This window comes from Oenanthe melanoleuca, chromosome 4, assembly GCF_029582105.1.
Source record: "Oenanthe melanoleuca isolate GR-GAL-2019-014 chromosome 4, OMel1.0, whole genome shotgun sequence".
Lineage (NCBI taxonomy): Eukaryota > Metazoa > Chordata > Aves > Passeriformes > Muscicapidae > Oenanthe > Oenanthe melanoleuca.
This window is the reverse complement of record NC_079337.1, coordinates 45,207,448-45,235,067: the sequence shown is the minus strand read 5'-3', so window position 1 is coordinate 45,235,067 and position 27,620 is coordinate 45,207,448. Positions and strand designations below refer to the sequence as shown.

At 37.4% G+C, this 27,620-nt stretch overlaps 1 protein-coding gene across 1 annotated transcript in view; it reads right to left on the bottom strand.

Annotated features, from left to right (window-relative positions):
* CORIN (corin, serine peptidase) overlaps positions 1–27,620 on the bottom strand; it is a 112,183-nt gene that overhangs the window by 49,536 nt on the left and 35,027 nt on the right. The window contains exons 4-5 of the mRNA XM_056489663.1: positions 23,885–24,095; positions 8,438–8,619 (exon numbers count right to left, since the gene is read on the bottom strand). Coding sequence (XP_056345638.1) covers positions 8,438–8,619; positions 23,885–24,095 — 393 coding nt within the window. The remainder of the gene's footprint in view (positions 1–8,437; positions 8,620–23,884; positions 24,096–27,620) is intronic.

The window sequence follows — 27,620 nt, the reverse complement described above, 5'->3', positions numbered from 1 at the left end:
CTATTTTCTGCATCTTTAGGGAAAGGTGCCCAAACTACTATGAGACTTTAAACCAAAAAATTTCACCTATTTTATGCCATTTAATGTTTGTGACTCTTCATCAGAAACAAGGTAGTGAAAAGCCACCAGCATCATCCTTTGGCACACCCTTATGATGTGCTCCTCAGTAAGTTCCCTCACACCATGTGGCTGGACACATTTCCTAACCTCTAACTGAAGAGTTACAGCCTCACTTGTATCCTACCAGTTTTGGAAGGGTATTGCAAACTGCAAAATACAAAAGCCTTAAGGCAAACATGAGATTAGAAAACATTCACAGTCTCATTTTAGAGCAGGAAAAATGAGGCAATGAGATATTAAGGTCAAAGCTGTAAGAAATAACTAATAATAACATCTAAGACACAAAAATCAGCATGTGGGGTTTTTTGGAGGTTAAAGACTGATGTCATTTACATGTTCAAAGATTAGCTCTTGTTGCCTTTACTTGTAGCTGCAAATGTCTCAGCTGCAAATAAACTCCAGCTATACAAAAGAGACCAGTTAGCTGGAAATGTTCAAAGAAGAGCAGAGAATCTTTATTCAAGTGGGTGGTTCAGCACGTTCATTGCAACAGTGACAGGGCAAGGACCTCATTTTATATGACAATGTCACACTTTATTATGAGCTGATCTTTTTATTTCTCCAGTTCCCAGCCCCATACACTGCACTTCCTGATTTCTGCAGTCACCAAGCTCTACAGGGACCCCTAGAAACAACAGACTTCCTTGGCATGGAAGTACTACTTCCCTGGACACCAGGGTTTATCCCACAGATGATGACGTCAGGTAAAAACACAACATGATAGCATAATCAAAATTTTGTAATTCATCATACAAGAGTCTTAGAGGCTGGAAAGGCAACTTAAAGATTGGTCATCTTGCATTTCTATAACTTGGGTTTTACACAATTTCTTTCCTGTTTAAAAAGAAAAAGAGCATAAATAGCTCAAAAGGAACCATTTTGATTGGCTTTGATGGAGATCTCCATACTTACAGAGCTTGACTGGTGCTGAGATACCAGGAATAATGGATTCCTGTCTTTTGGGTGAATGTGCCAATTTGGCCTGGGAGAATGAAAGTTAACAGCAGGAATATCTGTTATTATATCTGAAATATTCTGGGGTCCCATATTCATTTCTGGATTGTGAACAAAATTGTGTTGAAGCACTTAGAAGTCATCCTGACTCTGCCTCTTTTAATACATCTCTGTCTTGTTCTGCTCCTATCCCAAACAACTCCTCCATTTCTGCACACCTGAAGTGAGCATTTTTCTGTTTTTTGTCATACAAAAAACAAGAGGAAGAGTGATTTTAGTTTACTTTACCTCAGTTTAAGCATCCAGCAGCAATCAGAAGGAATCTTTAGAAATTTTAATCTCACGTCTTACAGTCTTGTAATAGGTCATGACTGGATATGTTTGGTCCAGTCAGTGCAATGTTCAGGGCAAGCACAGCAGACACTGTTAACAGTACCTGCAATGAATGTAATTTCTGCTTTCCACCAAGCTTGTGCAAAGAGGTTTCAGTAGGCTGACCATTCCATCATACCTCCAAAGATCAGACTTTAATGGAAATTATAAAAGCCTTATCTAATGCTGTAAAGCAAACACTTTCATTGAATGTTAAATTTTGGTATTTGGTCAAGAACCTAGTGGATTTAGGTATGTAACCATTTATAAGACTTTATTGAACATAGGCTGCATGCTCAGAAGTGCTGGGACTGTTCAAAACAAAGCAGCAGCAGAAAAAATAATGCCTGAAATAGATGTCTGAAATAGGAAAAAATATAGCCCATTCCACTCAAAATTATTACAAATGGCAATGTTATGCTAAAGAAATATGCTGGGAAATGTTAATTATTGATACCTCTGTAAATAATGTACACATTTATTGACAAAATCATGCAAATATACACACATCCAAACTCCTGAAGAATTAAAAAAATTATGTAAAATGAGCCCAAATAAAATTGAAAGCAATCCTTTCTAATAGAGAAACTTACTTGTTTTAGCTTTTACCCAGTAATATTTACAATCTGGAATAGCTTCCAAAATCCTGGACTAAACCCCAGTGGCAGCAAAAAGTGTTTTATTTAACCTGTGTCTGGTGTACTATCAAAAGTGTCTTTGAGAAGGCAAGACCATTTATGTGCTGTACTTTCCAGCTACATTACTGCAATGTCATCTATAGAAGATTATGTGGAAAGGTCCCTGAAAAGTTATAGAGAGCACAGACTGAAATAAGCATTATTTTACCATCCTCAAGACTGACATCTGGTTGCATGTCAAGATACAGCAGCACATAAAGCATTCTATAACTGCAAAGAAGACCATGGAAAATGCTTCCAATGTTTTTTTTCAAAGTGGAGACCACATTTACTATCTAATGCTGTGGAAGAAGTAAGAGGTATTAAAAATCCAAAAGGCAGTACTCTTCATGCAATACATTGGCAAGCTGAAACATTTTAGAATATGATATTATGGTTGCTAAAATGTACATAGACCCATGTAATAAAGGGACACATTAATAGAATAAAATTCTGTGGCAGGTCACTAATTACAGAAAAATCCTTGCATCTCAAACAGATGGAAAATACAGGAGCATTTGGAAAAGTACTGTCACATAGTCTTGGCCTGTTCTACTTCTCTGGGTATTTGATTTTTGTCAGATTTTGGAGTCAGAATTAATAGATAGATGGACTTTTACCCAAAATAGTCACAATAGCACAATAGAACACAGAGGAATCCTAGAATTCTCTCACTTTCAGATTTTCATCACCTGCTCCCTATACCATGTATGTCCCTGCAGTACAGTGTATGCATCTTGTTGCTGCCAATTCTAGAAAGTTTTGATACTATGATCACAATCATGGAATTACCCCCAGGTAATTGTTCATTTCTCTATTTCCTTAGGATGCAAAACCCTGTGGGAGAAAAAAAGACAAAAGACCTTTCTCTTTCACTCAAGTGATGTGGCCTAAAAAGGCCACATATGAAACTTCAAGCTGGAAAAGAAAAAGGCAAAAAACAGGGACACAGGCAGAACAGGAGAATAAAAACCAGAGAACACAACAAAACATTATCAAAAGAATTAAAGAGTGATTTGGTGGAGGAAATAGTTTAATCAACAATGCATGTTTCTTCACATGAAACACAACTACAATCCTGGAAAACATTTTGTTTTCCTCTAAAAAAATTATTCCACTATTGCTGTTTTTGCAGCTGTTCAGCATCAGTGTAACAAATACACAAATCATCTCTCTCTCTCTTTTTCACTGCATTAAGTAAATGCAAAAGCACAAAAGAAAGATAATATCTTCCTGATTTTAAAACCTTTTCCTCAGAAAAATTATCTATTGGATGTCTATAATTACATTGCCCATAGAAAAATAAATACCTGTTGCAAGCAGGTATTTGAATTCTCTACTCATAGTTAGTCCTCAAAGACAATTCTCTCAATTAATACCAGTTTGAATGAAGCTAGGGGTGACCTAATTGAAGAGTTCCAATACCTGAAAGGAGCCTACAAGAAAGATGGAGAGGAACTTTTTACAAAAACATATTGTGATAGGACAAGGGGAATGGCTTCAAACTGAAAGAGAGTAGATTTAGATTAGGTATTAGGAAGAAAATCTTTCCTGTGAGGGTGGTGAGGCACTGGAACAGGTTGTCCAGAGAAGCTGTGGATGCCCCATCCCTGGAAGTGTTCAAGGTCAGGTTGGATGGGCTCTGAGCCACCTGGCCTAGTGGAAGGCATCCCTGGGCAAAGGGGTCAGAATAAGATTATTTTTAAGGTCTCTTCCAACCAAAATGTCATGGCAATGAAGTGCAGTTCAAGACACTTGTGCATCACATTTTTAACAGTAACAGACATTCATTCATAATGCTTCTCTATGAAAAATACAAAAGTGAACTCATAATTCTATACTGTAATTTACATAGTTTTGATGCATAAACAATAGAAGCATCATATTCACTGCTGCTTTTGAAAGCACTTTACAATTCAAGTTAACATAAAAATAACTTTAGGGCTCTTCTGAGAGCTCCATGTCAGTCTAACTCAGATTATTGTGTTGCTTTACTTCTCATTCAAGCTACTGAGTTTTTACCACCATGGGTTTAACAGCAACAGATACGTTGGCTGGTCAAAGCAAATAAAATAGCATAATAAAGAGTGTCAGCTGAGAGAGAGAGAGAAAAGCGGAGCTGAAATTTTTCTGTGTGAGTAGAGAGATGAATAACAGCCTTCAGGAAGGTTTCTGTGATTTCTTCCCCCCAGAATGCATTATTGTTTACATGTGGAGTGAATGACTGATAATGCCTCCTGCTCACTCCTTTACATGCTCATAGCTCATTAGGCATGTGAAACCAGTCCAACCACCTATCTTAAATCTCAAAACACAAATTCTTACAACTATTATTAAGGTAGCTGATTTTCTCATCTACTGAGTATTCACTTGTCACTTGTATAAACAGGCATCAATCTGAAGGACATCAGCCTTCAGACCTGCATCTTTTTTCTCTGTGACTCAGAGAATGACTGAATGACTCAGTCATTTTACATTCAGATGTTTTTACTATAATGGCACAGCTTGGATTTTCCAGTACAATCAGTACATCTGTGTTCACATCAGGGAAGTGTTTCATAATAGATTCCCCACAGTGGTATTGTACACTCAATCTCCAACGCTTGTAGAGCTAACTTTAAGACAAAGAGATGAATATTAGTTATGACACATGAACCATCCAGAAGACAATCCCTATTCTAACCAATGAACATTTTTTAGGAAAACTATTATCCCCAGGATAGATGCTCTGGATTCTAACTAGAACATGACTCAAGCATATTTTCTCCAACAGGGCTTAGAAATATGACATTCAAGGATTTTTTGGAGGAGTGATAATCATCAATTCATAAAATGTGGAGGATACAGAGGTTTCAGCCACAATCAGACAAAAATAAACAAGAAAAATAAAGAGAAAGTTTTGTTTGGTATTGGGTGACTGGATGACACTGCATGAATCTGTGGAACAAACAGGTATAACAGTCAGACCTTAATTTTGATAAACACACTAAAGATGAAAAAGAAAATTACATCACACAAAACTAATCATATGCAAGGCATATGTGGGCAGGAAAGGATTCACTGTATGTAATCTGAAAGCCCCAAACCCTAAAAGAAACCACAGAGTTGAGAAATAAGCAGTCATAAGCCAAGGACATGCTCTTGAAATTTCTGGGAACTGAACCCTGAGAAGAGTGTGAAAAGCAGTTTGTGCCAAGCATTGGATGAAAAGGGATTAGAGCAGAGAATCAGCCTCAGCTGTTTGGTTCTACTGTGGTCAGAGAAGTCAATTCTGTCAATATACAAACTGCAGAAATAGATATTCAAGAATAGCACAGTTTATTTCTGTAGTAGAAGGAGCCTGGTGAACCCAAACTCATACCTTTTTCAGTCACAGAGGAATCATATTAGAACCATTCTTTTAAATAAAAATAAAAGTAAAAATATTCTTCATAGTCATATAATCATAGAATTTTAGAAGAGCTTGGGTTGGAAGGGACATTAAAGATCATTTTATTCCAGCCCCCTTGGCATGGGCAAGGACATCTTCCACTACACCAGGTTGCTCAGAGCCCCATCCAACTTGGCCCCAAACACTTCCAGGGATGGGACATCCACAACTTTTCTGGACAGCCTCACCACCCCCACAGTAAAGATTTTCCTCCTAATATCTAATCTAAACCTACTCTCAGTTTGAAGCCTTTCCTCTCTCCTATCACTACATGTTTTTGTAAATAGCCTGTCTCCATCTTTCTTGTAGGCTCCCTGCAGGTCTTGGAAGACACTTCAATTACAGTCTCTCATTCTAAAACCCTGCCTACCCAAGCATTATGCACAATGAAAAATTTAATTTTAAAAATCCCTTTTGTTTTATACAACATGATGTCAGAACTGACAATAAGTAGAACAATAAGGGTCTCCACAGTCTGTCAGGAGCAGCAAATCTCACAACTGGCTCTACTTTTCTTCCCCTGGTGAGAAAAATCAAGCTTCCACTGTGCACTTATGTGTAATTTCTGCAGTTCACTACTAGATGAATACCAATGCTGCCATACAGAGGATGGGATAAACATTAACCAGGCACTATTTTTTAAAGCTCCTTCCTCTAGCAATACCAAACATATTATTGTAGCCACAGGATATTCTGAAACTTGAAAGTTCATAAGTGACAAATCTCTTCTGGCTTAATCTACGTTCATCTGTCTAGATTTGGTGGGGCTTTTGAATACCCTGACCAGCTATAATTTGTCAAAATTTAACAGGCATATTTATATTATACCTTGTATTCAGTTTTATATACCTCACAGGCATGAAACCCAGATCTTTAACATTCTGTTGCTTTTACAGAATTATACCTCATTCTGTGATCATGCTCAATTAATGATTGATAGTCACCCATTGTTCATGGCTAATTACTCTTCTATGTGTAAGCCTTTACTACATTTATGTATTTATTCATGCTACAGCTTCCTACTTGAAGCTGCCACAAAGACAAAATTATGGTAGTCTTTATTTCTATAATGTTTATCCCTGTGATACCAAAGGCATCAGCAAACATATGGTTACAACAACCTGTGAGCTAAAAGAACACTTTTACTCCCATTTTAATGGGAATTTGAGGCACAGAAATAAATATGCATTTTATAATTACTTGCTTACTCCTCCCATTTGGAGAGACCCATTAGACCTAATTTTTTCAGTATACATCTCATATATTTTTATCATACAGTTAAGACACAGGTCCCAGCAGCTTTCTCTACAGCAACTTGCACAAAATACCACAGGATTCTATAATAAAAATTTGGGGACTGTGTTCAACTTTAACAAGACACAATTCTTTGGATCTTTCCCTACTTCAGCCAGTAAAAAAGCTCCCACAGATGAAGGTAGGTATGCTACAGCTTCCTTTACTTCATGACTCTTCAAAAATATGCCTTTAGAGCTGGAGAGAATCCCACTGGTAAAAGACTTGGTCTAAGAATTTTAGGCTGTGTCATTATGTATACCCAGGAACTGAAAGGAGGTAGCCCAGGATACATAATCTATTTTAATTGTACCATTAACTAACATTAAAAGAAACAATGTTTAATCTCCCTGATCTTTTATGGTCATTTTAAAGAATAAATTCTGTGGTTTTTAATTAAAAAATGGAAAAAGTTTTCATCATACCATTTCTTCTCACACAGAAGTCATTAACAGAGTCAGAACCCACAGACAGACTGTACAAGCCTCAGTCTCTTCATCTCACAGACTGTGTATCAACAGCAAAGTCAGATGGGAGCAAGAAGGCCAGTGGCACCTGGCCTGGATCAGCAATAGTGTGACCAGCAGGATCAGGCAGTGATTGTCCCCTGCTGTACTTGGCACTGATGAGGCCACAGCTGGAATTTGGAATTTGGGCCCCTCAGTACAAGAAAGATATTGAGGTGCTGGAGCATGCCTAGAGAAGGGCAAGGGAGCTGGGGAAGGGTCTGGAGCACAAGCCTTTCCAGGAGTGGTGAGGGATCTGGGGTTATTTAGCCTGGAGAAAAAAAGGGGACACCTGATCACTCTCCACAACTGCCAGAAAGGAGTTTTATAAAGGTGGCAGTGAATCTCTTCCCCTAAACACTAAGCTATATGACAGAAGGAAACAGCCTCAAGGAGCACCAGGAGAGGGTTAGATCAGTATAAGGAAAAATTCTTCATAGGAAAGCTGGTCAGTCATGGGAAGCCTTCCCAGGTAAGTGGTCGAGTCACCATCCCTGAAGGTATCTAAAAGATGCATAGACATGACACTCAGGAATATGGTTTAGTGATGGATCTGGCAGTGCTGAGTTAACAGTTGGACTGGATGCCCTTCAACATCTTTTTCAAGATAAAAAAACGATTCTATGACTTTATGTGGGTGTACAAAGACCATGCTTTTTAGAAGTTTACCTCTTGATCAGTTTTGGGCTCATTTTTACAGCAAGGAAAAAGGAGATACACTTGAAATTTTCCCTGTGTATCAGGCTCCTACTCCAAATAACAAACGTGCAATTACTAGAGCTAGCAAACAAAAAATCAACAGGTCATATTGCTTTCCTCCAACCTTCTTTCCTTGAAACAGCTCAGCATTTTTGGTGTTAAATAAAAAGGCCTCAAATCAACACAAGTCTGAAAAAAACCAGCTTAAACAATTAAAGCACTGCAAACTATAATCAACTGACAACCAGACTTTATCACAGTAATAAGATGGAACATAGAACAAGAAACAATGCCTTCAACCCAGAGGTTTTTCTTACACAGGAAGAAAATACATTATTAAATGAAAACTCATAAACACAGTGTAACAGTTAAGAATGGAAACATACACTGCTTTCCTTTTTCTTGGTGTGGTGAGAAGCATACCCTTGTCGTGGTGTCATTCTCAGCTCTGTTTTGGAATTGAGAGCACTTCAAGAAGTCTGGCCAAGAAGCATTTACCATACCCAGGACGGGTTCACAGCCTTCTTTTGCTGCTTCACAAAATGTCCTGCAGGGCAAGAGGCCTCGACTAAAGAAAAGAGATAGAGAACAAAATTTAAAATTATATTACTTTAGTAGGTTGGGAAAACATTTTAGAAGGAGCAAAAAGTAATAATAAGTGCTATTGACAAATTCTGCACTCTACAGAGCTATACCCATACACTTACAGTGATCAAATTTTCAACACAACTTTTCAGTTTATGTTTAAATAACTGCAAATGAAATTTTGCTTTATTCATAACCACTCCTAATGCCACAGAAGGATCTTTTTCCTGGTACACCACATATATCTTTCTCTTTATGTCTGACTCTCAGTTGTACCTGCCCATCTCAAAACCATGGCTAAAATTCCATATTCAGCCACAAGTGGCCTGAATTGAAGAAGCCTACAGTACCCAAAAATTTACCAACTTGGTGTTTCATTTTACAGTAACAGAGAATAACATGGTACTTTTAGCAACTGTGTGACATGGCAGCAACCATAAGAAAGGAATAAAAAAGCTGCCAGAGCTGCCTGACTACAATGCTAACAGAGAGACTGTGTAAAGCAAAATATTCCCTTGCCTAGGTATTTGGTATTGTTGCCTTTCTCTGCTTAGTATCTAAAAACACAAGAGTGCTGCCAGTGTTGTTACTAAGTTCATTACATATTCTGGCTGGAACCACTTTTTTTAAAAAAGTTGTCTTTAGAGATGCATTCTCCAGGTAATGCTAAGGACTTTAACACAACACACTTCACATGCTGCAGTATTGAACTTATTTCAGAAACAAGACAAGGAACTTATCTCTAGGATTGTCTATTGCAGCTTCCTGGATGGCAGATTACTTGTTGCCTGCAGAGAAGCATATATATTCTAAAATAGCACTTTTTACCACCAGATTTTTTTATTGTGATCTGTTGAAAGACAGAAAATTTTTTCACCAAAGATCACCTATATGGCTGTGTACAAAACCAAGAATGGTTTCATCTGATGACAGAAAGAGTTGCCACTTACTAGTTCTGCATATTGTACTGGCAAACTAAGTTAATCTGACTTGCAAAGGCTCTTCAGATAAAGATGTTCTGGAACACTCTAGTTTTTACAGAACCTATTCAACATGGAGAGAATGAAAGGGCACAAAAGCTCTTGAGTAGCTATGACTGATTCTTGTCTAGAGCCTGAGAAACTCCTTAAATAAAGGGGATTTGACAGGGCAAGTAATTGAAGAAATGCTGCTACTTACTACAGAAGGCACTTGAGTTTCAAATATCTGTAAGAAATGTCACATAGCTAAAATGGAGTATTGATTTGAGCTGCTGGTGAGTGATAACCCTATATTCTATTCAATCTGATATGCTTAATTTAACTTTTACAAAACCACAAAATATGCTACAAAACTGCATTACAGTGAAAAGTCTTGCAAGCAGTGCTTCTACCTCATTTACAGGTGCAGTGGAGCATACCTGATGATCACAAGTAGCAATGTGAAGATAGTACATTCTGCTAAGTTTATTTTCTGTTCTCAAAAAAAGGTGTTAGTAGGGATACTACTAAATTTAACAAGCCTGTGACAGAGGTCTACTTGAGTTTATCACAGTTAACCAATCTGTGCACGTGATTTCAACTAATGGGAATGCTATTTGAAAAAAATCCCAAATAAATAAACAAATAAAACATGAAGAGTTCTTGAGGACTCTCAGAAAAAGTTTCATACAAGCCTGGAGTGTTTGATGTGATCTCTGTTTTTCCTGACCCACACCTAAACCATTGACTTTCAAAGCACCACACTTCAGCCATAGCCTGACATTTGGCAATCAGGCAACAGTAGTATGTGTATGTCAACTTCTTAAAATGGAACTATAGCAAACTTCTATCTATATGGTTCCTTGTTTCCAAAGGTCTTTCAACATACTGAACATTCATTTCAATCAAAGTTTTTAAAATAATATTAAAAGGTTATATTAAAATATAACTATGCAGTTATGCATAACGGTTTAAAAGCTTCTAAAAATGTCAGGAGTAATTTTTTTTTCAGATCTATCTGCACATTTAATTCCTTACATCTATATGAGGCAAAACCCACAAATACAAGAAGTTCACCTCATTTATTTAAATTAATCAGTCCAGCATTTGAATATGTGATAAAATGACCACAACCCACACTTGCACTCCTGCACCTCTGAGGGGAGGCAGAGAATTCATGACCAAAGTTAAGTGTAGGAAAAAAGAGAGGGATGGAAGGAAGTTGTTTAAAGATCTGGGGTTTCTTTTCTCATTACCCTGCCCTGATTTGACTGGCAGTGAATGAAATCACCTTCCCCATGCTGAAGCTGTTGTGCCTATGACAGTAGTTAGTGAGTGATCTCTCCTTGTCTGTATCTCCATCCGTGAGACTTTGTTCTATTTTCTCTCCCCTGCCCAGCTGAGGAGGGGAGTAACAGAGCAGCTTTGGAAGTGACCAGCCTGGGCTAACCTACCACACACATGCACAGACAACAATAATTTGGAAATTACCAGTCTTCTAAAAGACAACTACATGGTGATCTAACAACCAAGCAGAATTTTTAGTCTCTAGAGAAGCTCTGACAAATCAGAAAACATGGGAATATCCAGCAACTGCTGCAATATTTGGCCCAGTTTCAATGTTGAGTCATGTGTGCTCCATAAATTAAGTATTTCTGGATAATGATCAAGTTTAGTACAGACTTATTGTTTAATGTGCTGGAGGATGAATATATTATTAAAAGTCTTTATCTTGATTAGTCTTATTTAGAGCTACTCAGAGAGCAATAATTTTAAAAATAAACTGGCAGGTCTATGGCAATCTTACCATAATTGATTTGGCACCAGTGGCAGGCACAGAAGCAGGTTATAACATATTACCATGTGATTCTGCTCTTCAGGATATTAACAGAAAAACTCCTGAAATTTGGAGTTTGATGAAAGAAAGAAAACATGACATATTTTTATCTCTGCTTCCTCACACTCAAAATCCAGATTTCAGTAAATTCAGCTGCACAGAAATTCCAACGTTAAGAACTGTATGACACCAAAAGAAATAGAAATCTTTATTGTTTATTAAAAAGCATATTAAGGGCAGAGAGAATATATAAGTGTTTTAAATTTGCATAAAGGTATCTTTGAAGAAGCTATTTATCAGAAGTTTTACATTAAATATTCATTGAAGCAGGTATATTCAATACAGCATTTACTCTGTTAAGTGATTTTAAGTTTCCAAAGAAATTAAACACTGCCTAAAAGCAGATGATCTGACTTCCTTGTCATAACAATCACCTAGCATTCACTTAAATTGGAACTCAAATTGCCTGATTATAATCCTACAGGGACCTACTCCTTATAGCTCAGAGATATTTTACATTTTCAGACTAATTTCTTTCAGAATTTACTCCTTCTCTAATACTCATTTCTCTTTGCAATCACATTACCATGCACAGGGCTCCTCTGCAGACTCTGTTTCTTAAGTGGTTGTTTTGAGTTCTAAAAGTTATCAAAGAAATATTCTACAAGAAGCAGTAAGGAGAGGGAAGATCCTCATGGTGACTGTTTTCCTTTTGCTGCAGAATTTACCACATTTTCTAAGGTTAGCTCAAGATTCAAGTTAGCTAAAGGGTCTGACTCCCAATCTCAGCAGACACCTCAGGCATGTCTTTTCTGGAAGCAGCAGCACTGTATCTAGCTTGGTTCCCAAATTCCTGGATCTGGTTCTGTGCTACTTTCAGTTTTGCTGGTTTTAAGAGCTGTTTTCAGGCTGTGCAATAAGAGGTCAAATAACTGATTCAACTGAAGAATAACGTGATCAAAAAAAAAGCACTTTTTTTTCATCTGGCAATTGACTGGGTCCTCCAAAATGATACAGGCAAAGAAAGAATAAGGTGCCAGTAGAGGGAGAAATAGAAATTTCTAGAGCTGAAAAAAAGCAGTAAATTAAATAAAACAAACAACCATCATGCAGGAGCTCCCCTTGCCACCTGGTAAATACAATAATATATCTAGTGCTCATTATTTGTGGTGTTTCTTTGTGTTTTCACAATAGTATCTCCACTGGTAAAAGCACTGCTATAGACATGCCCTCTTGCGAAATTCATTATTACAATTTTTACAGGTTAAAACAATAAAGGGTAAATGATTTGCAAAAGGCTTACCACCAAGTTGTTATGCCAGAGCTGAAAATACAGCACAAAGATCACTGAGAACTCACAACTGTTGGCTGCATCTGCTAAAGGTCACATTTGTGGCTCAATGGACAATCTGACTGCAGCCAGACTGATGAACATTTCCAGCTTCTGCTGGTTCTCATTACTGCTCTTTCCCCAGCTTCATCCCTTCAGTTGTTTCAGGATAACTTTTTCTGTGGCCACACAATAAGCTGCACTCAGGTACTGAGACAAGCTAAAAACAGCTGCAGGATATTTTGCTGCATCATTCACACACAGCTACACATGCTAAGAATGGTGATAGATCTTAGGCCTGAGGCAAAATAAATAAACTGGTAATACAATTGTGAGAGATTGCTGGGGCAGGGAGGATGAGTACAAGGACAAAGTGAAACATGATGAAATTATGGGAAGAAGAAAATCGAGGTTACTCTTTATTTTTACAGCCCTGAAATCAAACAAGTTGAAGTGATTAGCTCAAACACCAGCCTTTGTGAGTTCTTTAATACTTTCCATTATATTCTAACAATAACGACTTCCAGAGAATATAAATGTCAGAAAAAGAAATTTCTACAGCAGAGCAAACACACACACCCAGGATTACAGTTTTCTAGAGTGAGCATTCATGTGAAATCTTTCTCACTACCCTCTCACAGTACTCCAATATGGAGAGCAGCACAGTCACTAAGTTTGTTTTACGAAACAAACTTATAAACATCTCCATATTGCCTCTTGATTCACTGATTTATAAATAAATTTGCTACTACTATTTCACATAATCAAGAAAATTATGTATTTTTATCTTTTATTGTTTGGTTGTCATCTCTAATTTGCAAGATCATTTTAAAGTTTGAATTTTTTATTTAGTCTCTAGATAGGAGTTTAAATCTGAAATTTGCTTCTTTACATAATAAAATCTGAAAAGAAAGGAAGATTATTTTAGACTTTTGTGGTTATTTCACTTGGCAAAATTGTTCTGAATCCGTATAGCAACATTGAAGGATGGCATCTCAATTCCATGTAATACTTTGCAATACTCAAAGCAAAGCTAGCTGCATTACCTTCCACCTAGTTTTTAGCTTAAATGCATATAGTGTTTTCTCAAAGCAGGTTCCTGTGTATAAATAAAGATGCAAAATTACCTAAAAAAGGATAGGACCCACAGTCTGAGAAACATCAAACATCTTAAAAGAGAAAAAAGGTCTCAGAGGTGAACCTGGCAAAAGGCACAGCAGCTCAGTTTCCCTTGGGTGGCTGCCTGAGTAATGGTTTACTCAAGATTAGACAGGAATAAGGCCTTGCATTAATTGGCTGAACTGTGGGTAAGTGTCCACTCATCTGCCTCACAGGGACTCAGTGAAAGGATTTACAGATAGTGCAGAAGGCCAGCTCTACCTCACACTCATGAATACCCCATCTGCTGTCATCAAGCTTGGCAACTACGGATGAGCCACAAGAGGAATGCCCCTTCCAAGAGACTGAAAAAAGCCTGGGTTATACAATGAGAATGAAAAGACGGAGACACTGAATGGATTGCCTGCAGCATGGAAGAACAATCTGTTTAAAGGCTATGACAACAGAAACGTGGCAAAACCAAATTATATTAAAAAGCTGGTTCAGAATCTCTTCTTGAGTCCATGCAGATTTTTTTCTCTAAGAATGGCATTTCAAATTAACTACTCCTTAACAGTTGCCATATCTTATGGCAACAGGAAAGAGATAACTAAAGAGTTATACTTGCAAAAGTCTTAGAACACATCTGATATCCAAGAGTACCATACTTAACAAAGAGCTCACACAGAACTCTGAAGGCTGTTCAGACAGAGAGGGGAAATGTAAATTCCTGAATCCAGTGAAAGTGGAAGTGGGAACAAATCCAAATATACCATTAAATTAAAAAGACTCTTCTTATCCATCCAAAAATGAGTAAAAGAAGCAGCAGCTGCTGTTGAATTTTACATCTTCTATTTCAATTGCTGTTATTTAACATCTCTTTCAGGCTTAGAAATGCTCTTCAGAAAATGTGACCAAACTGTGTTGATATCCCTAAGGATTGGCACATGCAGTCCCTACAATGCAAGTCAGAATTTGTAGTCAGTCTAATAATAATTTATTTTGTAGACAAAACCCAGATTTTGACCAAAATAGGGAGTCAGGTCTGAGTCAGCAGTGTGCTGTGGCAGCCAGGAGGGACAGCCCTGTCCTGGGGTGCATCAGGCACAGCATCTCCAGCCAGGCAAGGGAGGGGATTGTCCTGCTCTGCTCTGAGCTGGGGTGGCCTCACCTCCAGTGCTGGGGGCTGTCTTGGGTGCCACAATGTAAGAAAGACATTAAACCATTAGGGAGCATCCAAAGGAGGGCAATAGAGATCATGAAGGGTCTAGAGGGGAACCCATGTGAGAAGAGACTGAGGAGACTTGGTCTGTTCAGCATGGAGACAAGGAGACTGAGAGGAGGAGACCTCATGGCAGTCTGCAGCTTCCTCGTGAGGGGAAGTGGAGGGGCAGGCACTGATCTCTTCACTTGTGACCAGTGACAGGACTCGAGGAAACAGCATGAAGCTGAGTCAGGGGAGGTTTAGATTGGGTATCAGGAAATCTTCTTGCTCCAGAAGGGGTTTGGGCACTGGAACAGGCTCCCCAGGGAAGTGGTCACAGCATCAGCCTGAACAGAGTTCAAAAAGCAATTCCCTCAGGCACATGGAGTGACTCTTGGGGATGGTCCTGTGCAGGACCAGAAGTTGGACTTTGATGATCCTTGTAGGTATGATCCTGTGCCAGCCCAGGATATTGTACAATTCTATGAATCAGCAAGAAACAAATCCAGAAATCCCCTCTGACTCCTCAGTCACTTTCTATGACAGCACAATACATCACAAGTTAAGCTTATAATACCATAACTGTCAGAAACTCCTAAAGTATACAGTGTACAGCAGAACCAGAAATTTTGCAATGTAGCATTGAAAAGAAAAAAAAAAAAAAAAAGACCCACAATTTTTCAGTGTGTTTTGTACAATGACCATAATCAGTTAGGATGATTTGTCCTGACTAATGCAATCAGCCCTTCCAGATTTCTCTTACTGATGCCATCACTTGATTTAAAGACAACAGTGAAAATGGGAGAGAGGCACTAAAATTATTTCATTAGAGATTTAGTTCAGCCATGAATCAGATTAAACAAGTATTATTAAGAATACTGCTACAATTAAAAGCTGTTTTTTCAATCTTGGACTATCTGCCAAAATTACTCCTAAATGAAGTCAAATTTCTGAAAATTCTTGCCTAGTATTTATTATGCAAATGATGAACACACTGTTTATTTAGTTTACTCCGTAGAAATTTCTTTTAAAAAACAAATAACCCTCCTAAAATGCCTTAAAATCCAGGTTACAAGACCTTTTGATTTTAGCAAAGAAAATTCACGCCTGGGACAGAGAAGCTGGCACAGTGAAATAGAAGTCCTCTAAATCACACACCAGTATTTCAATTACAGCCTTGTAACAGGAATTCTGGACTAACTGGAAGTAAATCATACACTGCACAGCTGCTCTAAGTATTGGTATCTTCAGAATAATAAAGACACTCAAAACAATATTGTACCTAAAGAGCTGCCATCTATTTCCACAGATGACTGGGAGAGGTACCCTTAATTTCATGCAGTTTTCCAGAACTCATGTTTCCCTGTGCACTTCAGAGCATTGCCAAAAGGAAAACCCCAAGAATCAACCCAAGTTAAAACTTTGTGATCTGCATCTTATCAGGAATCCTAAAGGATCACAGACATACTTCTCACTCATTGACATTCAATGATCTTCTCTGTCAAGTAGAAAATCATTGTAAGCCATTATCATGCTACTTCACATTAAAATTGTTCCACAGCCATTTCACCTTCTTTTTGCTGTAAATTAGTTCTACTTCACCTTGAATTAGTGTGCTATCAATTTGATGGCAGACCAGAGCTGACACTGAGTACTTACATTGCATAGGAAAGCCTTACAAAATGTTTCCCACTACATGTTGACTATCTGCCATTAGCAACTCTATCCTCAACATTTTACTTATCAAAAAATTACACCATAAAATCATTACTATAACTATTGATTAAATTTCAGCTATTGGAAGGATATTAACTGGTAGAAAGGACAAAATGGAAAAAAAAGTTATTCATTTGTTTTGCTGTTCTGCCCTTTTTCAAATAACACAGGCCCTGTGTATTCCCCAGTTTTTCTGCTCAACAGTAAGTCTTACATTCCCTTAGGAGAATGCTTTAAATCATAAATTACAAGACACACAAAAAATAACTGGCAGATTGAGAACACTATTTATATTTGGGCAAGCATTTGCAACATTATCACACTCTCTAATTTTTGTGCTCCTCTTGACAGGATTTGACTATACATGTTTTTCATTAGCTGGGTCTCCAAGGTTGTGTGTTTCAAGTCACATTTGTACTTAAATGGACCATAACCAGATTTAAAAACTGAAGACTGGATTATGAATCAGTTATCCAAAGACAGATTTTACAACAGTGTGGGTTTTTGTACACAATTAGTCTGCTGGATTCTGAAGGGCAGCAAGCCAAGTCATGGCAACATTTAAAACAAAAAGAATGTGATTTCAAACATTCTACATATAAATCACTTCACCCACTGAACATCACCTCGGCTTTATTTTAAACTGAAGATTCTAATCTCCTGTATCTCCTTGACAACTACTGCCAAAACTACATCTGGAATAGCCTCTGTGAGTCATGTTAAATTCCTTGTGCTAAAGAGGCACCATCAAAAAGGAAGTGTTTTAAGAGGATAAAGCAACTCCCACAGGATGTGAAAGACAGGACTGCAAACTCAGGAAACAACTGGTAACCACTGATAAGCATCTGAAAGAAGCCTCCACTCCATGTGCCTGGGTCATGGCAAGAACTACACTGGATGGATCATGAGAAGAACATAAAGAGACAACATGGTGGTAGGAGAAAATTGTCCCACCTTATTCCTTGGAGACCTGGTAAGTGATTGTCACCAGTGTAGTAGGCTTAATGTTTAAAAGTAAGCACTACCAGTTTCAACAAAAGCATCTCTGATAGGTTTATGAGAGAGGATTCTAAATGTCCTTCCAGGTGGGTTTCTCAATACCTTTGCTTCAAAAATTGCTCTGAAGCTAACTTCATAAATGGGTAAAATTTAAACATTTCTTAAAAGCTGCAGAATGGCAAAGTTCCCTGTGCAACTGTAATTTGACATCTCCACACAGGAGCATTATAAATGGATAATGTAGAAGGTGGGTCACAGACTACCTATGGGATTGCTCACTCAGAGGTCCTGGCAGCTGCTGTTTTGCCTTGGCATATTTGTCTGCTTCTGTTGCCAAAATCAAGTGGATTAAAACAAAATTGAAGCATGCCAGTGGATGATTGCCTGTACAAACTCATACATATCCATACCTCATTCATACACAATTAAAGCCATTATGGACTTTGTGTAATACATATTGACTCACATGTATGCTGATAGCTTCCTGTCCAAAGCTTAAAAACAAAAATTCTCATTAGCTATGTAAACAAGATCCATGTGATCAGTCAGCTTTTTCTGCACCTCAATTAACTCTAAAAAGTAGGGGGGTTATGACATATTATTATTTTAATAAATTTGGCTGTTATAACTGTGATAAAATATAATTAATTTCACTGTCAGCAGGAGAAACAAAGAACATGGATAAGTTTCAAGTGAAGTTCACAGAAACAGGAAAAAGGAAATAACCACATCACTGGTCTTATCCATGGATTATACTAAACATGATAGACCGATATCTATTACTCTGAGAAGACTGATTCTCTTCTCTTTTCTAACAGGACATTAACAAAATAGTTTTAAACTGTTGACAGCTTTTAATAAAAGACACAACACATATTTCTAGATTTGTTTTTTTGGACCTAATATTTCATCCTTCTTTAGGCCCACAGTGAAAATCATGCTATTTTTTTTTTTCTTTTAATTAATTACAGAAAAAAAAAAGATTAAGACAATCAACCAGAAAAAAACACAGGATAGAATTTGCCACTATAAGTCATATGAGCAGCTCTTCAAATAATATTTGACTGCACACAAACTATTCACAGCTTCTTAGAACCTATTTTGTATTAAACTAATTTTCCTTAGTTAATTTCTGTTAATTTCTGTTTACCGTTCTGTTAATTTCTGGCTACTGTTGTGTGTAGCATAGATACTACAGCACAATAAAATATGTTACATATAGACATTTACAGAAGAAACTCCTTTCTAGGAAAGAGTTCGAAAATCAAAGAGTCTTTTCCACTCATTGTATTATTTTGCCCTTTAGAATTAATTTGAGGAGAGGAAAAAGGCTGAATGATGACAGGGAGTTTTGCCATACATTCACTGTGCATTAGATCACAAGTAAAGTGAATGAAAAAGTGAAATTAATTTTCAGACTTCAATCAAAATGAAAAATATTTTTGTGCCTAAAAGCTATAAGAATTACAGAGTGGTTGTCTGCTCTACTGCAAATTTCTTGCTCAGTTTTTGGCTTCCCCAGCCATTAATGTAACAGCATTACTTTCTTTTCCTATTCTTTTGTTTTTTTCATGGGGACTATAAACTTACAGAGGCAGGAGGCTGCCCCTCAGTGCATATTTGCACAGCATCCAGCATGATCTGCCATGATCTCAAATGGACTCTTTGAGCCCCTACTGAAGACAAGCCACTTCACAACCCTGTTTTCACAGATACATGATATGAAAAAAGCATGGTGAGTAAAAATGTACAGAAATGCAAAGTGCATTGGAATTTTAGCCTGGAAGCATATTACACTTCCTAATTGGCATTGCACTAATGCTACTTTCTAGCCTGAATTAAGTTTGATCTCCAAAAATAAGAGACTCTGAGGACCTCTCAATGGAAGGCATTTCCTGAACTTTCTGGAATATACTCCTACAAAGAGGATTAATGTAAGTTCTCAAACTATTATTTTTGTGTTAAGGGCAGCATGACAGCACAGGGGCATGAGAATCCATCAGCTTCAAATTTATTCCCAGCATAAAAAGTCAAAATAAGCCATGTACATGGGACTTCAGGATCTTATAGAGTCTGCCTACTTTTACAAGTCTTTTGAGCAAATTTGATTATTTCATAGAGTGCAAGAAATATCAAAAGCATCAGTCAGTCTGTTTGCATTATACAGTAATAGGCTGAACCACTATGAACTTCTCTAATGATTCTGAATCTTTAATTTTTACATTAATTTTGGCTTTAAAATGCATCCTTTCTTTTCTCCTTTTGAAATCTGAAAACATTGCAGATTAACTTTTATTGTCTTCTTTAATTGTGGAATCCAATGCATGTGAGTTGCTATAAATAAAACATCACTACATTTTTGTAACTGACCTTTGGCCCACTCTGAGTGTCTTTCAGTGCTGAGGGAGAACTCACTAGATTGACTCATTAATCATAACCAATAGCTCTGAGGACAGATCTCTCTTACAACAAATAAAGTGCCAGTGTTGCATGTGGTGGTCAGAGGATACAGACTACTCCCACCTAAAAGTACAAAGTTACTACTGGGAATGGTTTAGAAGTCATTAGCTCGGAACATCTAGCTTAAGCTGTTCTTCCACCACTTTCTTTTCAGGACTGAGTCATGTTTTCTCAGCATTGCTGCTGGACTGTGGTAGGACAGGGTTTTTAAGGCTGATTTTTAAGTCATATTGGAAAGATCTCATCTATCCACTCAAGAAGGAGGAGGCTGCATAACACCTTTACATAAGCAGTCCATTACTACAAAAATTACGGGTAAACAAGCAAAAAAAGCCTTACTGCACTTCAACTTTCCATTTTCCATTTTCACACAGGTTTTAGTTGTACTTTCAAACTTTTTCTGTACTGGAAAGCAGTATATAGATACTGTTAAATATTTTCTTAAAAGATTAGCTGATTTTATATTCAGTTGCTGAAATTAAACATAGGTTTTAAAATTAATGTATTGTTTACTGTCACACATGGTTTCACTGCAGTAAGATACAGAACATTTCTGAAGAGCAACTGTATTGTGGTAGCATTCAGAAATCCCTGTACCTAACTACACAAATACTGAATATGCTCTCTGCCTAGAAACTTAATCTCCTTCAAGTGTTAATGAAAACAATGTTTATAAATACATGAAAGATAAATGGGAAACAGACATAAGTTTAAGTATCAGACAAAAGCTATGTAATGACAGCTCACTGGATGCCAAAGATTAGAACTTGTGACTTTCCCTCTTGTTCCTTCTTGTTATAATTATTGCTCCCATGGCTGCAAGCTGCCAACAGACTCTCAACAATACCTAAGAATAGACATCTAGGCATCACAGGAGTTCCATCTCTTCCACACTGTGTAAACAACATTTGTCAAATTAAGCTTTACATACATTAGGAACAATTGCTTTGCAAAACAATGAGACATCAACAAATGAAAAGTTATGATCAGATATAGAACCACTGATGTTAGAATGAACCAGCTGTAACTGACAGGAGGAAATAATGGCAATGTCAGTACCAACTCTTCACAACATCAATGGGTGTTTTGTCATTCTGTATGCACTAGACAACCACAGTCCCCCAAAAAATCTCTACAGAATATGGACATACTTGCATTCATTACCACCAGAGGCTTTCTACAGCAGCTCTTCCACTTCAGGATCTTTCTGCTAACCAGATTTCCCTATTCAACAAATCTAACAAAGGTTTGTCTCTTTCATTTTTGGTATCTGCACTCAGCATATGTAAACTACCCCCTACTATGTTATATGCTTTTTTCTAGATCTCACTGACAGGAGTCATAGGGGGAAGGCAGGGAAGGGGCTGGGTTGAGAAGGGAAGGTTTTAATAACTACTTCTTACAGATCTAATGTTCCTTAAAATAATTTTTTCTTGGCTGTGAAATATATGTGTTTGCCTACAATAACTGGATGCTACAAAAAGGACAGTAATCACAAAAATCACTTAGCTGCCTAGAGAAAAAAAAAAGGTATTATTGTTTAAGGAAACCACAAGTTAAATTAGTCCAACTCAGGTTTAGCAAACTAGACTTAACTAACCAGCACACTGTCAATCCACTCTTACTGTTCTTCCCATGGTTGCCACTCTGACTGCAGTCACTGCATTTTCAGTGACATCCATGGCACACTCAAGGGACACGATTGCTAAACTGAAGTCAGATTCTAATGTAATCTTGTATCATATGCAGTCTCTCATTGGACTTTCTTTCCCATCAGTCTGCAGGGGTAAGAATATTTTCCACCAAAAAAAAAATTTAAAATACAAATAGAGGAACCACTGTGACCTCCAATACATAAAACAGGACATCCAAATCCAGTTCCAGGTTTTACAATTATGAATTAATGGGAGAGGCCTGCTGCTATGGAAAAAAAGAGAAAAACCATAAGAAGAAGAGAAAAGGAAAAACAAGAGGAGAAAGGAAAAAGGAAGCAAAAATAGCAAGTAAAAGGGAAGGGGAAGGGGAAGGGGAAGGGGAAGGGGAAGGGGAAGGGGAAGGGGAAGGGGAAGGGGAAGGGGAAGGGGAAGGGGAAGGGGAACGGGAACGGGAACGGGAACGGGAACAGGAACAAGATTTTTGTTGCCACTGAAAACCAGAGGAGAAACACGTCCTCAAGAAAGAAATGGAAAAGAAATGTATAAAATTTATCCTTTCACCATTTTAATTATTTGTTTTAAGAGCTTTGCAGTTTTGATACACACAACTTACTCTCAACAGGTTTGGAAAAGTCAAATTCCAAACAAGGCAGAATAAGAGAAGCAACAGAGAAATGGTCTGTTCTGTTGTTGAATATTTAAATGCATCAATGTATTGCCTAAGCTCACTTTTCTTGTTTTGCTCAATAACTTTTAGAGAAAACAGGTAGTAAGGATGTTTGTTTTCAGACTCCATAAGCAGAACAATTGTAATATTGAATTGGAGCAGAGGTACTATAACTAATAATGCACTCAATTAAACAGGGTTAATTGAAAACAGCTTTTGGTAGGTTAACAAAGATATGTATACAGGTGCATTTGTTTTAAACCACTCAGCCAGTCTAAAGGGCAGTCTCATTCCACTGTTAGCTGTGCTGCCCTTCCTCCCACTAATCCTATCCATGTAATTATCTGGACACCTTTATTCTGGGTTACTTTTCTGTCACTTTAGTGAGCTCAATTAGCCAGTGCAGGAATCACTGTGATGCACTGGAAGTGGCAGGCATATATTGCCTGGAGTGACATTCTACCTTTCATTGGCAACTGAATTTTTGACCAGCTCTCACAGAACTTCTTTCATAAGTATCCTGTTCCTTCTAAACTGCACAGCTTTCAACTTCCTGGTCTTGTTATGTTGTTTGAAACACTTATTCAATTGTCATATTCTCTTCCACTGAATTCTAAAATGGAGGAACTAGAAATGAAAAATGAAAACAAGGAGAAAGAAATCTGTCCTCTCTCTTTCCCCCTCCAGGAACATCAAAGATGGTGTAAATACATTTAAAAAATATTCTTTTCCCTCTTTTTGTGTCATGTTTTGATATTAGAGCTGCTAAACTCACTGATCCTTTTTCAAATCAAACTCAATTTAAAAGTGCATGCATATTATACTAATGCTGTGAAATTATGTAAATGAAGAAAAAAATACATGCTCCTTAAACTTCCAGAATAGTTTATGTCACCCTGAACATATCCTGCTAATTTAACACCAAAAAATATATTTAAAATATTAACTTTGCTGAAGGAAATTACTAAATAAATTTGAAGTTTAACTAAGGGCCACCCCAATTTATGACAATATAATACATATCAGAGGCATTTTGGCATAGCCAGATTGGAGAAATTAGGCAGAAGGACTCTGGACAGGCTTCTTTAGGAAAATAAGCCTGACTACCCTAATATCACAGTTATAGTTTATACAGTGGCAACATTTCTCTAAAAAAGCTCTATTACTGTTGGCTTATCATGGCAGAAATGTTGACAATAGCTTTGACAGACAGGAATTTTGCAATGAGGTCATAGGCTGTTTGGATCTTCCCTTGTCTGATTAGACAGGGAGTATTTTACCACAATTGGCTCTAGTCAGTGATGGATTTTCATTCCCAAATACCTGTCATCACCATCACTGATGCACTCAGGGAGAGCAAGGCTGCAGCCAAACAGCATGATGTGTTGATAGCAGTTGAGACGATTGAGGTAACTGAAGAACTTCAGGAACTTCTCCATTTCAATGCTTTTGACAATGGAAAGAACTGAAGTTACAGTGGTGTAGTTATATGGCAGCATTTGGCACTGGCTGTTGGTGATATTTCTGCAGGCACCTGTGAAATCAAAACAATATATTTAGAACAACAGTATGACCATTGAACAGTTGTTTCAAAGCATCAGTATACATAATATATAAGCCAAGCTGGTAACTCACAGGTAAGATTACATCCCATAACGCTATCATAATACTGTCAAAATTAAGAAAAAATAAAACCAGACATGTGTAGCTTGGAAAACCAAATATGCTTTTAGCTATTTTAACAATCCTCTGACTTTTTACAAAATTGGAATAGAAATAAAACAAAACCAATTGCTTTTTGACACAGCCTGGATACAATAAAATTCAGTTGAAGCTGAGAATGGAAGTAATACAGAAAAAAATGAGTCTGAAGCTGCTCTGGCTTTAGTGTTCCCATAAACTTTCTCTTTTCACTAACATTCAAGTTTCACAAGTAGAAATTTCATCAAGTGAAATTTCTTTAAAATTATTCACGAATCATCATGTATCTCCTGAGGCACAACTGCAAGATAGCCCCTGCCATGGCATGTGGCAAGAAGCACTGGCATTTTCAGCTGGGATCACATGCATGGACTGCTTTACATGTTTTAAAATTCACTCAATCCTGACAGAGAAGGGTACAGTTCCTTGGAGCTATCTGATCATTTTGTGGTACTCACTGGCTGGATAGCAGAGCAATGAATTCAAAATTCACAGATAAGAAGAAGGAATTTTGCGGCAATTGTATGATAATTTAAAAAAAAAAAAAAAAAAAAAAAAAAGAGACTAAACCCAGTATCTGTCCTTGCAACAGAATGATCACACAGAGAAGAGTGCAAATAGTCTCCATCATTCTCATTAGGCTGCCTTCAGGTACTGTAAAGCTGCAATTATGGGGAATATAAACTAGTTTTGGCAATACCTACAGGAAGGTAAGAAGAGGAATGGGAATAACAGCATGTGAAAGCACTGTTGATCAGAACAGCATGGTCCCTCATTATATGGGTCATTTCTGAGATTCATCTGCATTAGAGTTTTCTGTTTAGGACCAGCAATTGCCAAATAGATTGAACTCATAAAAAAGTGATTTCTTCTACTCCAACAATTGCATTACAAGTCTACAGTCTCCTATTCAGTCCTGCTGAAACTAATTTAAATGGCACATTTTCCCTTTCCCACTCTCTTCAGATTGTCCATGGAATGCATCTACACAAAATACACTGAACTAGCAGGCTGAGCTGACTGGAAGTAACCACCTACCTTCTCTCTCAAAAGACAAAATTAATGGCAGCCCCAAAGAAAAGCAACTACAACTGCAGCTAAGCTTAATCACTCTTTCTAGTTTTAAAAAACTGAGTCATGCCTGTAATGACAATAAGGCCATAGTTCCTCACCCAGAAGTGATTGCTGCTCCTGGATTTATGAGGCCATGCAATGAACCAGCTCTGCACATTAGCCTGCCTGACTTTTCTCTCTTCTCTTGCACCACAATGCAATTTTGGTGGGCACAGGGTGAAAGGAAGGAAAGAGGAAAAAAAACCAACTATTTCACTTGGATCAAATAACTGGCAAAAAAGTATTTTTTTCCAGGATGGGAGAAGGCGTGGAGCAGTGCAGTGTCAGGAACCAGAAGGTGAGATCAGAGCTGTTCACAGCAGCTAGAGTAGTGGTTTTACACAAAGTGTCATTACTGCCCAGCAACATAAAGTCCTTTGAAAGCCTTAGGAATACTTGAATTGCACCATCAGAGTAAATTCCTGTCTAATGAAAAATGAAAGAACATATTTCCTCAAAAAAAAATTTAAAAAATTTGGTGTAACTCTTCATTCTTAATGCATCCATTTTCTCATAAAAACACATCTGGGATCCTTCAAGCATCTAAAATGTAATGCAGTTAAATGATGTCTCAGTTAAAGCTAATTTAAACCTGCCTGGATCCCAGCTAGGATATGTTTTTAACATAGGATTTTTATAGAAGAAATGCAAAACATGTCTCTGTCTCAGGTATGCAAAGCATAACATAGTACGTGAGAAGAGTATGTGGCCTGAAGAGAAAAGTAGGCAGCTTGATTTTCATATACCAAGTCAAACTTGCTCAAGTTTCAATTAAAAAATGATCTTTTTAATCAGAGGAACTGTTGCAGAGCATCTTTAAGTAGCTCTCAGAAGATGGAACTGTGTTCAACTTGCAGCAGCAATCACCACCCACTTTATTTCAGAACTTAGCTTAGCATGGCCTCAGCACTAACTGCACAGTTGCAGTCTATAATTCCACTGGTGAAACCTCCATAAATCCAAGGATAAACGGCAATATTCACCTGAAAAGTTCTACCAACAAGGAATGAAATCTTATCTTTACTCCTAAAATGTCTTGAAAATTTCTAAGAATCCCACTAAAAGAAGCAAAACAAAAGCAAACTCATGCAGTCCAACTTGCCCATGGCAGCATTTTGCAGGTTTTTTGATACAGGAATGACCTACAGTACATCAATTTTTTGCCAATCCCAGGTTGCCATATTCCCCTGACCTTAAAAAAATGTTGTCACTCCCCTTGATTTCACAATTTCCTGTGTGAGACATATGAAACTATGCAATGCCTTTTTTAGCACCTCTGTCCTGTTGATAAGTATCTGCTTTTTTTTTACTTTTGCTCCACTACAACATTCCCACCCAGCATCTGATTTTTCCAGCAAATACTTTTTCCAAAACTCATTACTGTCTTCAAAAATCTCAGTTTACTATTATTTCTTTTCATTTACTATGACATCTTGGTCCATTTTATATTTCAACTTAAACAGAAGATGGACATATTTTCTTTGCCTCTCTCCAGCTATGAATTTTCCAATGTACAGTCCACTTGGGACTGAATATCTCATACTTCATTTCAGATGTTTTCTCCACAATTTTCTTAGGATCTATCCTTTGGAATCCACACAGCAGGGAAAAATACAAACTGCTTTCTCTTTATTTCAAGTATTGTGAGTTTAAAATCAATCATTTTGCAACTAAAGCATAGTGTCTGCAATTTTTTCCCACAAATGGTAACTTGAAAATTCAATTTGCACAATTCACAGCAGCCTGCCTTTCCTGACACAATGGGTAATTTGGCTGCTGAATGCATATGCCGGGTGACTGTCCTTCTAAACACATTCTCAGCTTCCACACTCCCATTTGTTCTCTTCCAGGACACACTATACAGAAAACATCAACTACTCCTTAGAGAACAGCTCACATTATACTACTGAAGAAAATAAAAAGAATACATACACATTCTGCAGGAAACCCCCACCATTTCAACTAGTAGAAAGAACACTCTCTGTGTATACTCTCTAGACCCTTGGAAAAGTACACTGAAGTTCAGGATAGCAGATCTTAAGAAATTTAAGAAACTAATTCTCTGGTAGTAGACCAACAAAATCAAAGTAGTAGAGGTGTCATGCTCAAAAAATTTAACACTACAAGAAAAACAAGGTCTGAAGGAATGGATAATTTTAATTACAACACCTGATGCAGAGAGAATAAAGTACTATTAGCATTTCTGTCAAAGGAAAATTTAGCCAATAGATGGTAATGGTTTATA